The 17,642-nt window shown below is 53.7% G+C and overlaps 1 protein-coding gene across 9 annotated transcripts in view; it reads right to left on the reverse strand.

The window, feature by feature from the left end:
- Positions 1-17,642, reverse strand: part of PIK3C2B (phosphatidylinositol-4-phosphate 3-kinase catalytic subunit type 2 beta) — a 61,810-nt gene that overhangs the window by 18,338 nt on the left and 25,830 nt on the right. For 4 of the 9 annotated variants that reach the window (XM_089908326.1, XM_089908322.1, XM_089908328.1 and 1 more), the window contains 17 exons: positions 17,479-17,599; positions 14,445-14,556; positions 14,210-14,289; positions 13,766-13,829; positions 12,152-12,298; positions 11,477-11,510; positions 10,456-10,651; positions 9,263-9,385; positions 5,657-5,824; positions 4,986-5,097; positions 3,951-4,013; positions 3,684-3,826; positions 3,204-3,275; positions 2,192-2,380; positions 951-1,044; positions 719-813; positions 80-260 (listed from right to left, as the gene is read on the reverse strand). In XM_089908326.1, coding sequence (XP_089764452.1) covers positions 80-260; positions 719-813; positions 951-1,044; positions 2,192-2,380; positions 3,204-3,275; positions 3,684-3,826; positions 3,951-4,013; positions 4,986-5,097; positions 5,657-5,824; positions 9,263-9,385; positions 10,456-10,651; positions 11,477-11,510; positions 12,152-12,298; positions 13,766-13,829; positions 14,210-14,289; positions 14,445-14,556; positions 17,479-17,599 — 1,994 coding nt within the window. The remainder of the gene's footprint in view (positions 1-79; positions 261-718; positions 814-950; positions 1,045-2,191; positions 2,381-3,203; positions 3,276-3,683; positions 3,827-3,950; positions 4,014-4,985; positions 5,098-5,656; positions 5,825-9,262; positions 9,386-10,455; positions 10,652-11,476; positions 11,511-12,151; positions 12,299-13,765; positions 13,830-14,209; positions 14,290-14,444; positions 14,557-17,478; positions 17,600-17,642) is intronic. The other 5 variants (XM_022593693.3, XM_030762269.2, XM_089908323.1 and 2 more) reach the window with 4 other exon arrangements.

Here is a 17,642-nt window from a genome sequence, read left to right on the forward strand (position 1 = left end):
TCAGGATGCCTAAGAAGTTAATGACTGGCTGCAGAGGCCCAGAACCGGAAATGGGTAGAGGCAGCCTCACCCCACTCACCGGCCGTGCGGACGGGGCAGCCTCCCGGACCTGCTGGGCCAGCTTGGCCAGGGTACTGACAAGCCAGCACTGGCGGTTAAACTCCTCTCTCAGCCCCTTGCCACAGCAACACAGCAAGGCTGCCAGCAGATACTGGTAGCGGATACTGAACTGAGAGTCCTTGAGGCCGTCTTTCAGCAACCTGCCAGGCAAAGGGAGGGGGGAAGTCAGAACACTCAAAGGATAACAGGCAAGGGGGGGTGGGGAGCGGTCAGACCCAGCTCCAGCTCCCTGGAGAACCCACCCCAAACTTGGGAAGGAAAACAGGCTCTGGATGCAGAACGTATACAGAGGCGTTCAGCCACATCTCAGTCTGCCCATGCTGTCTTTAAATAGGGCTCAAAGCCCTTCTGCATCTGGTTTCTCCTTGTATTTCTGCCGTGCGTGGGTGCAGGGGAGGGCCAGGGATGATCCCCACTGCGCTTCCATGCGGGTGAGCTGAGAGCCCCCGAGGAAAAGGTGCTGGCCCAAGGCCACCTGGTAAGTCAGACACATACAGCAACCCAGATGGCTCAGCTCCCCACCCTTGCAGGCTTAGAGTAAAACACCCCCAAGTGAAGGAGGTGTGTCCATCTCTCCTCTTTCTGCACACAGTTTTACCAGAAGAAGTAGTGAGTCACTCTCAAGTCAGAGACAGCTCGTTTCAGGAGGAAGCGCACCAAGGGGCTGTCCAGGTAGCACTCATACTTTAAGGCCTGTGTAGGAGAGAGGGAACAGGAGGCTTTGTTGATTGCCTGTAATCTACACCAACTGCTATCCCTGCAGGATGCAGTCTGTCTTGGGGTCCTGGGGGTGGGACCATCAGAACTGGAGGGAAGGCCAGCTCACCCACCTGCACGAGCTGGGGCAAGTAGTCCAACAGCTCAGCATCAGAGAGGGAGCCAATCCACTGAACAGCCATACGACGCACCTCCTGGTCTGGGAACCTGCAAAATAGAGCCCAGGACACTGACAATCCAGCCACAGGGTCTAAGGCACAGGAGTGAGCAAGCACCCTCACACCTGGGCCTCAGAGCCATGGGTGAAGAAATGGCAATGACTCCCAGAATCTGCCAAAGCCACTAGAAGAGTCCTAAGCACCGTTGCTGGATTGCAACCCTTGAGAACGGCCCTGGCCCACGGTCAGAGTCAGGCTTGGGCCGTGGAAGCCACTCTCACTCCCTGTATGAGTTAAAGAAAATGGGACAAATTCCTCAACCCCACTCCCAAAGATCTCTTCCTTGACTCCCACTGTGCCAGAAATCCCATCATCAAAGAGCCCTCGTGAGGGTCAAAGCATTATCGTTTCTTGGTACCATCCTTTTAATGCAAAGCTTGCCAGGCAAATAACAAAGACCATGAAATTATATATAAGCCAGTACACCTAGCCAGAATTAGTTTAGCAGAGATTAGCAAAACCTTTGCCTCAAAGAGTCCTGAAGGCAAAATACATGGATCAGGTACATTTCAATTACTAAGAGTAGAAGAAAATAAACCATTCTAGGGGTTTGAGACTGGGAGCCTGTGTCCCCAGAGGAACGAAGGGAGAGAGGACTGTAAGAGCAGAACTAAGTGATAAGGTTTGGGTTACACAGGCGTGTGCATATGTCAAGTCTCGGCAAATGTACACATAAGGCTTGGGCATTTACTTATATGTAAATTTTGTCTCAAAAGAAAAAATCGTAAACAAACATTGAGCTCTAGTTAATGTTATGCTTGCTAAAGTATTTAGGAAGGAGTTATGATGTCTCAATTTACTTCAAAATGCATTAAAAAATAAGATGTATTGATGGACAGTATATACACAATAAAGCAAATATAACAAATGTGAATGGTTAGAATTTAGGTGGTGGGAATATGGATGTTCACTATTAAATTCTCAGTTTTGTTGTATGTTTGAAAAATGTTCATAATATAACATGGGGGGTGGGGGTGGAATAAAATAAAGAAAGGGAAAAGGAGAAGTGGAAAAGCCCTGAATTTCCACACCCACTTGACCATTCTCCCCAGGGCTGGCCAGGGCAGTGATGGGCAGTGCCAAGCCCTGGCTTCTGGAAGGACACGTGGTCAGGAAAGGTGGGTGTTACAACTCACGTGGCATGCAGGAGCCCCAGGGCATCCTGGTGGTTCATGTGGGTCCACTGCTTCAGGAGAGCGTAGATGTCGGGCAGGCAAGCCCACTCCCAGCTGGGGGCGCTAGCGAGCACCAGGGGGAGTGAGCTCACCTCCGAGTGGCAATAATACCGCTTCTCCCACAGGCTCTTTTTGTCAGCATCAGTGAGCCTGGGGGTGGAAGTGGTAGGGGGAGGTGAGAGAGACAGCAGAGTCAGCCAGAGGGTAAGGTACTCACGCTCCAAGAGAATGCGACACACTCCAGTTCAGTAGTTGCCAAACTTTGCTGCATGTTACAATCACCTGAGGAGCTTTATAAACGCCTCTTGTCCAGGCTACACCCAAAACCAATTAAGTCAGAATGTCTGGGGAAGGCAGCCATCGGTAATTTAAAAAATATCCCTAAGTGATTGCAATGTGTGAAGCAAACTCTGGGAGCCAGGGTCCAAATCGCATCTTTGATCCTTGACTCAGGGACATCTCACACCAAGGCAGCATGCAGGGGACAAGGGCACCGGATTCGCTACCCCTCCTGAGGATGCCCTTCGGACATCACTCCCAAGTAGAGCCACCAGAGGGCAGTGGTCCCCACTGCTCAGGGCCTGGGCAGCTGAGAGGCCTCCTGGGGCTTCCTGGGGCCAGCTGGAGGTTTTATAGGACCTGCAGCTAATTGGGCCTTGCCTGAGATCAGGTGTCTAATGGGAGAAGGGAGCTTAGGGGCTAATGAAGCAAGGGGTCAGCAGAGGAGTGGGGGCAGGGGAGGTCTGCAGTCACTCGGTGTGATTCTGGCTGCCCTGGGTGAGACACGAGGGAGAGAGATGAGCCCCATCTCTCTCATTTCCCCCAACCGCCACATGCAAGGGCCATGCAGGAGCCACAGAGGTATAGGAGAGAGCAGGCCGGGGAGGAGCCCAGATCCCACCAGCTCCTCCAGCCTCTTCAACCCTGGTGAGAGAGGTAGCCCCAAGGATGAGATCAGCTTGGACTCGCTTACCCCTGACAGCTGCCAGCTTGCCTTGACACCTGATCCTTTTTGGAAAGTGACAGGGCCAGAGAAATGCAAAGGCTGTGGGTGTGGAAGGGGCAGGAGGTGGGGGCAGGGTGGTAAGCATAACGGCCAGCTGCCCCAATGGACAGCAAATAGTACACAGCGTATCTGGGGGTGGGGCAAAGCTCTGGTCCTCTTGGCAAGCTGATTCTGGGCCAAGTCCCCATCGTGGGGATGGGTGTTCCCAGATCTAACATCCTGACTGTGAGCTCTCCACTTTGCCTAAGGTCAGCTCATGAAAAACGTCTGGGGGCCGCAGAGCCCTCTCTCCACCACTTCCTGCCTAGGCGGCAGTGCCCACCCTATCCCACCTCGACTCCCAAAGCAGGAGGACGGGGACCTGCTGCGAGGTAAGAGAAGGTCAGTTAGAACTCGAGAGACTTAGTGGAGGCCCGAGTCACACATGGGGGATGCCCTGGGCCTCACCAGTACAGGGACTCCTTCTGCATGATGTTTTTAAGCATGTGTTGGTCTTCCTCCCGGAGGCTGCCAAACTCATAGCGGGGGCTGAACTTGTCTCCAGCGGGGCTGGTGAACTTGATGTCGAAGGCTGAGGTGGGAAAGTCAATCTGGGAGATGACATCAGGGAAGTGAGGAGAGAGAACAGGAAGCTGGATGGGGCTGCCACCTACCTGGGTCTCCAGCTCTTCTTTTACCCACCAGCCTTCCTGCCTCCCTTCCTCCCTCCCTTACCCTCAGATTCTTTGTCTGTAAAATAACCTTGTTGGACTTGGTGATCGCTAAAGTCCCTTCCAGCTATAACTTCCAGCGAAAAATGAGAAGGAAACAAAGAGAGAGAAAGAAAAACGGTCAAGTGAGGAAGAGGTTGGGCTGAGATGCATCTAGGTGAGGGGACTGGCCCCAGGCCAAACTCTGAACAGAAGCGTCATTAGGCTGAGCCACCAGGAGCCTCGCACGCCGAGGTTGGGGAGCCTTCAGTGTGGTCTTGGAGGGCACTACTGCCTGATGGAAAGTGGGACCACATGCCAGGTGAGAGCTCTGTCAACTCTGAAGCCTGCAATGCTGGGTTCCCTTGCTCTCTGCTGCCATGTTCATCCTTCTAAAATGGATGTCAGAGCTCAGGGAGCCAGTCCTCAAAGGGAGTTCCACATCCTTTCATTCAAGAAATGTTTATTGAACCCTAATATGTACCGAGCATTGTTCTGGGCCCTGGGCACAGAGTAGTAAATAAGACAGATAAAAACGCCTGCCTCTTGGAGCTTTCATTCTGTATCCACTTTGATATTCCATATTCCGTACCAAAGCATCTCATGACCACAAGAAAAGGAACCAGAAACGGTAACTAGACCTTGGACCTGACCAGCTCCTCCTCCTGTCCCCAGAGAATGGGTCCACCCCACTAGAGCACTGAGTGGCTGTGGGGAGGGCTTCCCCATGGGCCCCAAGAGGGGATGGCTCAGATTAGTAATATTAGGGTTCAATATAAGGAACTCTGAAGAGCTGAGCCCTGGTTGGCAAGGGTCTCAGACCCTGCCTTCAGGCTCCTTGAAATCAGTTAACCTCAAGGAGATGGGACATAGCTTCCGCAGAACTTGCCCTCCCACTCCGGGTCTAACCATGTTCACCTACTTGCTTCAGTCTCATCGTCCCACGCGCAAAGCTCCGCACCTTCTCCTACTGCCCCAGCCCAAACCTCAAAGGGAAAACATGGAGCCAACTCCGGAGTGGTCCTGATGGGTCGGTGGGAGGGAGAGGCTGGGGTCTCACCTGCAGGATGACACTATCTGGCTGATGGAAATTAGGTGCACTCCAACGGGTACTGGGGCTTTCCTGTGTTGCTGGCCATAAGCCCAGAAGCTTCCGGCCACAGGTCAGGACTCTAAGGAGGATGGAAGGTGGGATAAGCCAACAAACCCAGTCGCTAAGGAGATGGTTCTCCTCCCGCTCTCCCTATCCAAAACTCTGCCTTTTCTGCTTGAAGCCACTGCCCAACTCCTCTCTCTCATTCTCCCCACAGACCACGGCCTTCTCTTTCTTCCAAGTCCTATAAACCGCCCCTCCCCCCAGGAAGCCTTCCTAAACTAACCACACCCTCCCTGGTCTGGGTGACCTGGTGGCAGGGATGCCTTCACGACGTAGAGAGCTGGACTGGATGACCTCTAAGGTCCTTCCAATGACAAGACCAGATGACGCTGCCTGAGCATGCATGTCCATGCCCCTTCCCACCAGTCCTGCCCAGTAGCTCTTGATTACATTAACTGTGCTGGCCATCAGTCCTGTGCCTTGGTTCTCTCCACCAGGGCTGGGACCCTCTGGACTCTGCCGGTGAGCCCCACCTGGCCAACCTGCCCAAGGGGCATTGGCCCATGCAGCGGCCAGGCCTCTCTCTCCCTATCCCCTCCTCCCTGCCAAGGCCAAGCTGTCCTGGGCCCACATACTGCCTGAAGTTGAAGAGCGGAGCAGTGACCCAGCCCAGGGCTTCGGGCACCCGCCGCTGCTTATTGGACTCCGAGGAACTCCCGGGTGGGGGGATGGGCAGAGCATAGAGAGTGGCACACAGCAGGGTCTCCCGAGGCAACCGGTTCACCTGCACAGGGAAGCAGATCCTAGGGAGGACAGGAAACCAAATCAGGAAGTGCCACCCCTGTGGCTTCCAGGGCCAGGTGGCCCAGGAAGTCAAGATGAGGCTGAGAACTTGGCCTCCCGATATGCTCCCTGGGTAATAAGCCTTCCTGCAGAACCAGGACAGATCCCAAACTGCAGGCAAAACCTCCACTCGATGCCTGCAGGAGCATAGTCTATATGTCTTTGCAGCCTCTTGGTAGAGTAAGACAAACACCCTCTGATTTTGAGGCTACCCACAGTGACCAGACAGAACTCACTTGGCCAGAGCCACCTAGGGTTCAGGTGTCTACATGCCCCATACCGTCAGCCACACTCCTTCCCTTGTTTTAGGATTTCTGCAGAGTCACCGAGAAGCTGCTCCTTTTGACAATCCTTCTCCATTGAACAATCCCCAACCCTCCCCCACCTCTTTCGGCTGAGAGCAGCCTGGAAGCAGCAGCATGATCTCCGCCTTCAGCGCACCCTCCCCCACGGCCCTCCCACCTGTCTGTCCTCCCGTGTCCCCTTCTTCTCCTAACCCACTGGACGCAAATAGTTTGTTCTCACCCCAAAACATTTTCAAAGCCAAAGGGATAAAAAGAAGGGGCTCCTCCAAGTCCCTGGGTGGTGAGAAAGCAAACTGGCGGGGCCCAAAGAACTGACACCGAAGCCCTTGCCAGTACCCAAGCCCAGATGGTCTCTCCCGTGCTCCCACGCCTGAATCACACCCGGCTACTCCCTCCAAGTTCAGGATAAGGACCGGGGGGTGGGGTGGGTGGAGAGGGGAGGGGAGCTGTGGGAAGAGGGAGGACCCACATTACCTTTCGGGGAAGCTGTCCCTGGGCTAAAGTCCATACTGTCACACCCTTCTGGCCAGCCCAGGGCCCAGCAGCTTTTATGCCAGAGGGCACAGAGGCGGGGCGGCCACCCCCAAGGTTAGCAGTTTCATGATCAAGCAGCCTCCCTCCACCGCTGCCCCTCACTCCTCCAGGGGAATCTCCACGTAAGTGAGGCACTCTCTCCTTCCCGCCAGGCTGGCAGGGCCCTGCTCTGTCCCGGCTGCCTCTACCATGGGGGCCCACAGCTATAATTAGGACCCCGCCAGCAGCCAGCGTACACGCCAGGCCAGGGCTTGGCTACAGTGGCAGAGCGAGGCTGCTGGGCCTATTTTGAGAGTTAGCTGACCCCATGCTGCTACAGTGAGGGAGACAATCAGCTGACCCGACAGCAAAGAGGAGACGGAGCTGGCCCTGATCCCTTTCTTTTCACCCAAGAAGAGGCTTCCAGCTGGGCATCCAGAGAAAAAGAGAGTGAGGAACCTTTCTAGCTGAAACCATAATGCCTAGAACCAACCAAGGGCCCCTTCTCCTCAGCCCTTGGGTATATCTGGTGTTCTAAAACCTCCCCCATGGACTTTCACCTGGGGTGAGTCAGGACAACCAGTAGGTTAGCTGTAGCCCTGAACTTCCTCCCTTCTGCAACCCATTCCTCAACAGTGCATCACAGGGGCTGACTCCTCCGGGCAGCATTCCTGGGATGTGCCGGTTCCAGTCCTGGTTCTGCCTCTCACAACCTTGGGCAACTACTCACACCTCTGTGCCTCAGCTTCCTCATCAGTGAAAAGGGGAACATGGCTTCACTTGTGTGATGTGTGTATATACTGGGTGCTTTTTGCTATGTGACACTGTGGTTACTGCACTGGAACGGAGCTATATACATTTAGTACTTTCATGCACAAACATCCCCATGTGTTAGTCACTGCGCCAGTCACTTGGAACAGAGAAACCAGAATTGAGAGAGCTCAGAACACAACGAAGATGATAAAGAAGAAAGCATTTATCATGTACTAGGTACTGTGCCAAGTACTTTACTTGCAGTGTCTCAACTGCTCTCAAACAACCCTATAGGGTAGGCCCTATTACCATGTCCATTTTGGGTTGAATGACCTGCCCAAGGTTGCACCTACGGTGAGAAGGAGAGGATGATGGCACCCAAAGCCTACACTGTACTGCCTCCTCCCACATGCCTTGGTCTTGACCATGAAGGTGCCACGGGGCATCTGGAGGGGCAGCGCTGACATGACACCCTCCACAAGGCTCTAGGAAGGACAGCAGCCCTATGGGATTTGAGGCAGAGATTCAGACAGGAAGCAGAATGAGACCACAGAGCAGGCAGCTTGAGGTGGGACATGCTGGGCTGCTTCCACACCTCTGATACTCCGTGGGGAAAGGGTCTAAGGCTCATTGTGAGGTCTGCCTGGGCTGGAGCGCTATAAAGCACGTAGTAATTGAGGCCAGAGAATCCCAAGGGGATGGCGAAATTCGGGAGCCGTTTAATGCAGCCATCCTCAGCCTCCAAGGAGTCTCTCCTGCTCTGGTGATTGTTTAATTAAAGGACTTTATTTATACCTTTATTGCTCTAAGAATCATAAACGTGTGAAGACAGGAGAAAAGGTCTGCCTCTCTCGTTGGCCGTCTGTAAAATGGCCCACCTCTCCCCAGATTTCCACAGACTCTCCATCCACCTATTTTGGAATCCTTGGCCTCCCCAAGGACCCTCCTCAGTCTCTTTAACCTGCACTCCAAATACTGAATTTGCAGCTCTGCTTTGCACATAAGGACTCAGAGATAAGTCAGTCTGGGAAAGTGAAGCTGCGGGGAGCAAACAAGGTGCTTCCTGACTGTCTGGAGGGAGGATGGAGCAGCACAGAAAAGGCACGAGGCACACACACTCCTGCAATGTCACCATCGAGGCACCCTGGCCTCCATTTCCTTCCTGTTCTGCTTGGCTGATGCCTACCTTCCGGACAGCAAATTACTGTTAATAAACGGTGGTTAATACTGTCTTGTGCTTGTGTTTTCATGTTTCTACTTATAACCTGTCTTACCTCATTTCCGTGCCACAACTGCCTCTGAGTTAAACAAATGTCCCCATTTTACAGTTTGAGAAACTGAGGCCCAAAGAGGCCAGAGACAACATATGACTAGAGACAGAGCTAGAAATAGAGCCTTATTCCTACAGCTCTAAGCCCATTAGTCTTCCCTCTAGGCAGTCTGCCCTTCCAGATCTATAAGGGAGAAAGCATGGTGCCGTCTCCCTCTTCCATGGGAATTTTAGGAAGAAGGGAGAAGATGAGACTCCCTCAGACTAGTTAAACCTTTTAAGGGAGACAAGATCAAAACAATGAATTATTATTAAAACTAATGTTTATATGGTCCTTCATGGTTTACAACAAGCCTTTATGGATACTTCTCATTGGAAACTCATAACAACTTGAGAGGTAGAAACTACACTTGTCCCCATTTAAGATAGGGAAGTGGAGTCTCAAGAGTCTGAATGGCTTGTTTGGTTAGGGTTCGTGACAGAGCCTGGTTTAATCTGGGCATTCAGGAGGCTGAGAGGGTGTGCAGTGGGCACTGGAGCCCGGCGGGAGGTCTTACTGCTGGTCCCAGATGATGAGGTGGAAGAGGTACTTGGAGAAGTGAACCCTTCGGGTCCGCAGGGGGCTGCACAGCTCCTTGCCGCCATGGCTGAGGGAGCAGGAGAGGTAGAACTCTTCATAGCTACAAGAGAAAGGGCGTAGGTCAGGACACTCAGCTCCCAGACCTCATCGCAGCCACCCGAACTATGCCAAACTCCATTTCCCCTGTAAAGACTCTTGATCTGTGGGACTGGAACGTGGGGTCAAGGGACAGGACAGCCAAATCGGATTTGCGGAAGTGTGCTCCGGGAAAAGCAACCCGATCTGGATCTCTCTGCCCAGTTTCAGGTTCCATGCTGAGCCCTCGGTTTTTCTCCCTTCTTTATTGGGAAGCAGCCATGCAGCCTCCTCCTTAGAACCAGCTCCAGCCCATGGGGTGTCCGGGGGCACGCCTGCGCACATGCGCATGCGCAGGTGAGAAGCGTGGGGGATGAAAAACGACATATGCTGAAATGAATGCCAACACATGGGAGTCCCTGCAGCTCGTGACAGGTGCCTGACAGAAGAGGTCAGAGAAGGCCCTGGTTTCCCAGGCTGCCTCCTTTGTTCTCCGCCAATCGCCCAGAGGAATACATTAAGTGAGGAACAAAGAGAGAAGGGGAAGGGAGGGGGAGGGGGTCTGGGAAGAGAGGGGCGGGGGGGTCGGGTGGAGCCAAAGGCCTATTCCCCCAGGCCTGGGATGCTGGGGGACCCTGAGAGGAGCTCAGGATTACCAAGTTAACGTCCTCCTCCACCCACCCTTGCAGGCCTAGGGAACTCCAGACAAAGGGTCATCTCCCACCTGCCCGCCCCTCCCATTGTGCATCTACAGGGGAGTGCAGTCATTGGCCGTGAGGCACGCACTCAGAGCTGGGAAGCGGCCATCTGTCGCAGCGTCTCCATCAGCTGGCCTTGGACGGGAGGGGGCAGGGAGGCCTGAGCAGCCATCACTGAGAGGGAGTGACAAGATCTGACCACTGCTGCCTTTCCTCTCTCCTCCGGGATGTCCCAGCCCACGTCAGTCTCCCTCTCAGTGGGCTCATCCCCTCAGCCACAGCGCACCATAATGCCACAGATCCTAAATTTAGGACAGTGGGGTCACATGCGGACAGGAAAAGCCACCTGAAGTCTAACTCAGCTTGCTCCCTATAGGCCATTCAGCCCAGTGCTCACCTGGTGGCCCAGATGATGGGGATGCGGTGGGTGGCATAGACCGTAAAGGCCAGGGGCCCAGAAAAATGGCAGGCCTCCTGGACCAGATCATGCTTGCGGCTCCCGTGCACTGCTGTCTGGAAGTCTGCATTGAACGTGTTGCAGTACAGCTCCACCAGGTCCAAGATGGCAGCTGTCAGGGCTTCCACAACCTTCTCTGTGAAAGGAAGGGGATAGAAGGAAGAATAGTGAGGCTTCAACAAGCCCCATCTTATTGTCATGGCACTGGCTAAGGTGGGATACCCTAGGACAGTAGTCCCCAAATGCCAGTCACCCATCTGTGATGAAGCAGGAGCACGTCACGAGCTTCTCATAAAATGACAGATACTCAGTTTTAAAATTGTCCTTATTTTTACGTATTGCTACTTATTTAGTGTAAAATGTCCTTTCTTTTAGGAAGTAGTGGGAATAATAGTTACCAGTTACTTAAAAGAAGTCATTGCTTAGTAAAATAAAAACTGATAATTCTATGTTGGCCCCCAAAATAATGCCTTTTGGTCCACGAAATCTGAAACATTGGGAATCACTGACCAAGAATCCTAGAGATACGAGCTCTGTAGGGCAACATTCTGCTTGCAAGACTTAAGGGGGAATCCTAGGGAAAAATTCTTTATCACCATCTCCCCAGGCCCCTTCAAAGTTGGAAACACAGGGGTTAGGAGCTCACAACCTACCCAAGTGAAAGTTTTTCCATCTGGAACCCAGGGCTAACTCTGCCCCACCACGCCTACCCTCACACTTACACCGCCTCATCACCATCTCCCAGGGACACCACAGGAATAACTAGTAAAAATAACTAGAAAACATTTTGTGGAAAGAAACGTGCTCTCCAGCTGCGTCCACACCTCATATAGGAAAACACATACACACACAGAGGCAGACCTGGACCCATAAATCAAAGGGGCCAGGGAGAAAAAGGAATCTGGGCAGAGACTGCAGTTTTCAGCTGCCCCTTCTGGATGAAGAAAAGCAGCTCCCTTACCTCGGTTTTCCCTCACAGCCAAGATGGTGGGATCCTATTGGGGAAAAAGGAGAGGGAGGGGAGCTTCAGGGCCGTGCCCTTTTCCGTCACAGCTGGAAGAAGGGCTTTTCACAGCTGTGCTCATCTGGACCAGACTGGACCGAAATTTGAGGAGCAGAGGTTCCCCAGGGAGGATAGAGTAACAGTTTGTACCAGATTCGTGTGATGGGACAGTGAACCAGACCAAGGATAAAATCACCGTGTCCACCCAAATGAAACACGCCAGCCCTCAGGCTACCCCACTACAGATCACGGCACCTATCATGCTGGCTGGCCCCGTCTGCACAGCACACAGCCCCCACTGCGGAGTCCCAAATCCCCGGCTCGGGGCAGATTTTGGTCTTGCACCCTGCTGGGTACGAAAACTGGCAGGCAGCGCCGCAGTGACTGTGAACAAAGCCTCTGATGGCCTGGGATCCCGGCAATCAGTCCCGGGGGGAGATCCTAGCCCACTCTCATCCTCAGGAAGAGGTGACAGACTTGGCATCTATCTCCCCAAAACTCTGTGACTGAATGTTCAAACATAAAAGATGGAGGTTGAGAGAAGAGACTTTTAGTAAGTGGACACCTAGTCACCTGGTTTCCGGGGAATTTTCCTCTCCTCCTTCCCCACGCTAGTGCTCTGGGCCCCGTTACCTTCTGAATTTTAGGCTTCATTCGGGAAGGGCAGGGGGGCAGCTGGTTGAGAGCGTTGGTGATCTCAGGGGTTTCCACAGCGGCTAGGGCGTTGCAGATGGCCTTGACGGACTGGACCACCCTGTCGGCCTTCAGTGGAAAGTCACCCTGTGGGAGGCGGCACAGTGAGGCTGGCAGGCTAGCACTCAGCCTCCAGCACCCACAGTGTTGAAGGAATGAGCCGGGAGGAGTAGCGGCTCATGACCCTCAGGAGTAACCAGTGGGATCCATGCTCTATTTTCAAACATCCAGCGTTAGTGAACCACACACAGCTCCTGCTGAATTAAAGGAGCCAAGCCCACGTTCCCCAGCGCTTTCAGCCATGCTGCCTGAACCTCCTCTTACTCCCAGCCTCCCTCTGTCCACTACGTCTGCTTATACTATACAAACACATGCAGGGTCTCCCCCAGAGACATGCAGTTTCAATAAAATCAATCCACAGGGACTGGCAGGGGGACCAAAGAGATCACACTGAGGGCCCACTTGCCCACGCAGCCTTATTTCTCCTACTACTGTCAAGAATGTCCAGATGGGTCTCATCTCAGACCATGGCCATGCCCTGCCCTCTGCACTTTGGCTCCTGCAGTTTTCTCATTTGGAATCCCCTTACCTGTCCTAACCTGATTACCTAAGTAAATGCAAATCACGGACCAGCTAAACTCCACCCTCCTTCCCCAAGCCTTCCCTGGACAGTCCCCCTCTCTATCACTCTCCAAGAGCCCCTGATTAACTCATTACCAACCTGTTCTGTCTACTAATAGCTTTACGTTACTATTCCATTTTTCTGGCAGGAACACAAGCTCCCTGAAGGCTAAGACAATTCTTAGGCTTCTCCATCCACAGTAGCCATTAAGAGAGGGCCAGACTAGTGCAAAAAAAGGTGTGCAGAGAACTCCCCTCTCATCACAGTAAATTTTCAAGCAGAGGCTGCTAGAGAAGGGATTCTGGTAGTCGGTGGAGGGCTGAGCTAGATACAAAGCTGAACTCTCCCAAAAGGATGTGACCACTATAACAGGATCAGTGAGACAGGGATTGTTTTTGAAGGTCACTGTCTGATTTTCTTCAACTTCACGACATGTGGAGCAAATGTTTATTCTCATGGTTTTGAGGCTTAAAACTCCATGTGAATCCACGTAAGGAGAGTCCTGGCCCTTGCCTACCTTTGGGACCCTCCACCTCCTGACGGTTTTCCACCTGTGACACCAGCACATCAGAACCTCTCAAATCAGAGGTTCCTGGGCCCTGCTCACAGGAGACACACTCCAGTGCACGCTCAAGTTCAGTGGCAGGGCGACAACTCTATGTCCCTTAGCTTTGAAGATGCCCTACTCCAGAGATAGGATCAGGGCACGGTTCCTTCTACAGAGGAGCACAACCCTTCTATACACACTTGCCGGCTGCCCGAGAGCTGGCAGTCGTGGTTTGCCCATGTGCTAGGGGAATGAAAAGAAGTGCTCTGCTAATAGATCTTCAGTATCTACTCCAGATCCCCAGTGTTAGCTGATCCCAGGAGGACTGGAGGAGAGGAAGGGAGGAGCGTTGGGCAGCTGGGCCAGCCCCAGAATTTGTACTCACATCAGCCAACAGGAAGGCATCCACCTCATTGTGGTAAGTGTCAAACAGAAGACTCAGGGCCTGCCTGGGGAGTTGGGGACAGGGAAAGGCATAGAAGATGTCAGAACAGACCCAGTGTACTGGAAGACCCATCCCCGCCCTCCTTCTCCACAGCTCAGGAATCAGACTCTGGCTTAAACGGGTTCCCACTCTTCCCTTAGGTCCCATGAAGACTGAAGGCCGGCAAGTCCTTTCTAGTTGGCTACCTTCTACCTGGAGAATGTGGCAAAGGACTAGAGGGAAGAGATGTAACATACCCTGAAGTGGGGATCTTCTCCTCTAAGACTCTTGGGCCCCAACACCTGCAAGAACCCCTGGCCCTGGCATAAAGGCAAGCAAGGGTATCTGCTAGGGTCCCCTCACGGTTCCTGCTTGGGCCACATCCAAGATGGTACCCACTCTCACCTGCTGATGGTCTGCTTGACTGGCCTCTCTTGCAGATGGATGAGGTAGTTCAAGGTGGAGGGGCTCTGGTCATCATTCACCTGTGTAAGAAGTGCCCTACTCAGAGAAGGGTGGTGCCTGTATCACAGCGCAGTGCTACTACCCCATGTCCGCCCAATGTATTCCATATCACCCTCTCTCTGCCCACTACCTCCCCATCCCTACGCAGCCGTCAGCCTCCCCACCACACACGAACCGTCCGGGCCAGGTCACCGCGTACAGCTTTCTGCTCCATCAGCTGTAGCCGAATGTCGATGTCAAACTTTCGACAGTATTGAATATACTCGTGGCTGCCCAGGGCGTGCTTGCTGGTGGGACAGGGGGACAAGGCCATTAGCATTCTGGGGACTCACTGGGACTTTCAAGGGAAATGCATACCTTAGCCTCAGGGAGAGACAAACAGGAGGAAGGGGGAGGAAAGGTGAAGGGGGAGTATACCTGTCATGTACCCCCACCTTAGCTCTTAGGAGATGTCATGGTAGAGCTTGGGGAAAGAAACAGAGGTCTGTCTAAAGAAATGCCACCTATTACATTTAGCCCTTGGTCTGTACAAACAATGACTTTCCTAGGTATTTATTACCATTATCACTGGTTCACTCTAGGGGTGGGAACTTCTGGAGGGAGGGGAGAACAAAGAGATTTCTCAGGGGCAGTGTTTAAACCCCATCCTCTTGGCTTTGGTACATAGGACGCAACAGAAGCCAGCCTGTGCTCAGGCTTGGGTGTGGAGCTCAATGGGTGACAATATCCCCCCAGCACTGTGATCCTAAGTCTCACATCCCCCACCATTACCAGCTGGGTGCTGAGACCAACCAACCAAACCCACCAAGATTCCAGGTCTATTATCCCTAACCCATCAAAGTTCTGCTCCTCACCTCCCTCTGTGGGTCCTGCGATTGTGAATAACAAGGTAAATCTCTACAGACTACCAGCATGCTATTCCCACTGCTCAGGTGAGACCCCTGCCCCACCCCCAAGTTTCAGAGAAGGGGGCTTAGGGAGTCCCTCGGTGATCCAGCCCCTTCCTCCCTCCAGATCACACCTTAGGCAGAAAGGAAGCTGAGGAGAAGGGGCAGGCTGAGTCCCACTTGCAGGCCAGCACTGCAGGCCTGGGCCATGTCCCAGCAGCTGGGTAACAGAAGCCGGAAAGGGACTTCCTTCCTCAGCAGAGCTGGGAATCTAGGCCAGAAATGGAGAGGAAAGGAGCAAAGCATAGGGCTCTGTGCAGAAGCCGACAGAGGTGCCTGGGCCGGAGGCCAGTCCAGTCCAGCTAGGACGTAAGTGGGTTTTCCACATCCGGAGGCGCCAAGCCTCTGATTTAGACCCCAACCTGCTAAGACTGAGCTGCAGCCAAAACCTGGGGGTGGGAGAGGCTGGACTGTGGGGTGGGGCTGGTGGGAGTGCCCCAGGAGGAAGGAAGAGTACGTCAGGGGTGGGGGAGGTGGCAGGAAACCCAACCCTCCCCGGGGACTGTCTCAAGGTTCTTATCTGAGAGCAGCCTGCATCCTGGACCCGCCACTCCCCCTCAGCGTCAGCCCCTTTTCTGAGCAAGAGTAGGAAACACAGGGCCTCCTTGGGAGCTAGCAGCTTTCTGGAACCCCCAGAGGGTCCTTTCCACCCCCACCCAAGGCAGCTATCTTGTGCTCAGGGGTCTGGGCTTTTCTGTTGCGTGGGAGGGAAGAGAAGAGCCTTGGCGGAGGAGGGGGCTCCTGGACCAAGAGTGATGGACACAGGTCCCCCAGGGACTTGCTTGCCCTTCTCTGTGGAAGGCCTTCCTCTGTGTGCATTCAAGTTAGAGTGGGAGAGGCATGACCCTAGGGCCAACAATCCTTCTCCACCTCGCCTGGAACACTCCACCTGGGTCTTGGCAAGATGTCAGAAGCTGACGGCTTATCTACCTCTGGACTTGGGGGCTCAAGGACTAGGGGGCTGCAAGGGAAATGACAGTATCTATCTAATCCGCATCCTCTCTTTGGACTGGTCCTTCCCTGGGAATATTTACTGATCGCTCATTGCGTGATCCTCGTATTTAACCCTCGCTACATTGTACAGAAGAAGCTGAGGGTCAGAGCTCCACAGCTAGCAAGTGGCAACTGGAACCCAAACCGGCTGTGTTGATGTGACCCATTATGCCCCTTGCTCCCTTACAACAGCGGCAGGTGCTCTTCGCCAGGAGCCCCTGAATCTGGGGCCCCCTCTGTTCCTCTAGGGGAGAGCGATACACATTTGAACTGTGCTCCCTGGAGGTGTGCCACGTAGGGCCCTGCCCCCTTCTTTTCTCTCAGTTTTCCAGTTGAGGGCACAGAGGCCAGGAAGGGCCCACAATATCCCTAAGGTTAAAGAAACCAGCCAAGAACTGCTCTAGCCATAGACCAACCATCCTTGCATCTAGACCTGCATATAAGAGAAAGAGCAAGTGGTGGCCCTCATCGCGCACTCCTCAGACCTGAGATACCGGCCTCTCCTTCCCCACTCCCAAGATCTGCTTCACCAAGTGGCCAGTAGTAGTGGGCAGTAGGCAACTGGAAGCTTAGAGAGGAAAGCAGCTCTCTTTATTTCCTTATCCGCTGGCCTCTGGCTGACTCTACAGCCTGCCACACAGCTGTACCACCTGAGGGGTCCAATCCGCCTTCCCACCACCCCAGCGCCCCAGAGTCCCAGGGCAGTGGAAAGGGGATTGCTGCCACTGGATGTAGAGGCGCTGGAGGCGAGCCTTTGGTAAGGAGCATAACCAGCTGCACATGCCAGTGGGGAAAGGCTTGTCGGCAGGGGAAGGGGGAGGAGAGAGCAACTGGGATTTTTACCGCTAGTTCCACAGGGTGCTTCTGCCCAGTCCTCCTCCAGCCCTTGGCCATAAAGACCCCACACATAATCTAGGGTGGGAGAAGCTACCCCACATAGTTCCCCCACCCCCATACACACATCCCTCCACACGCAGAAGTCTGCAAGCAGATACGACTTAGTCTTTGTCTAATCCCAGTTCCAAGCTCTTTCCACAGCAGATTTGGCCCAGGAAGCCAGCCAACCCCGCTGGAAGACTGAGCTCCTGGGGAAAGTACGACGTGGCTGACAGTATGCCCAGAAAGCAGGAGTCCTGACTGTGGGATTGGCAGGGAGCTGCCAGCCCCAGGCCTCGAGCCCAGCACCACCCCGGTGAAGCCCCCTCAGAAGCCTACTACCTAGAAGGCAGGTGCCACTTCCTGCCCGCTTGTCCCCACCAGTACACTCACTTCTGCAGGAATTCCTCCAGCCCACAGGGCTTTAGCACGAAGTCACCCACATCGACACCCCTCAGTTCATCATGGGTATAGCACAGGGTCTGGTAGATGAGCAAGTCTACAGTGGAGGAACCTGCAAGGGGCGAGGCAGGGGAAGCAATGGGGGGGGGGCACTG

Source organism: Delphinapterus leucas, chromosome 1 (assembly GCF_059928025.1).
Source record: "Delphinapterus leucas isolate spDelLeu-1000000601 "Yukka" chromosome 1, BTC_Dleu_Yukka2, whole genome shotgun sequence".
NCBI classification, from domain to species: Eukaryota; Metazoa; Chordata; class Mammalia; order Artiodactyla; family Monodontidae; genus Delphinapterus; species Delphinapterus leucas.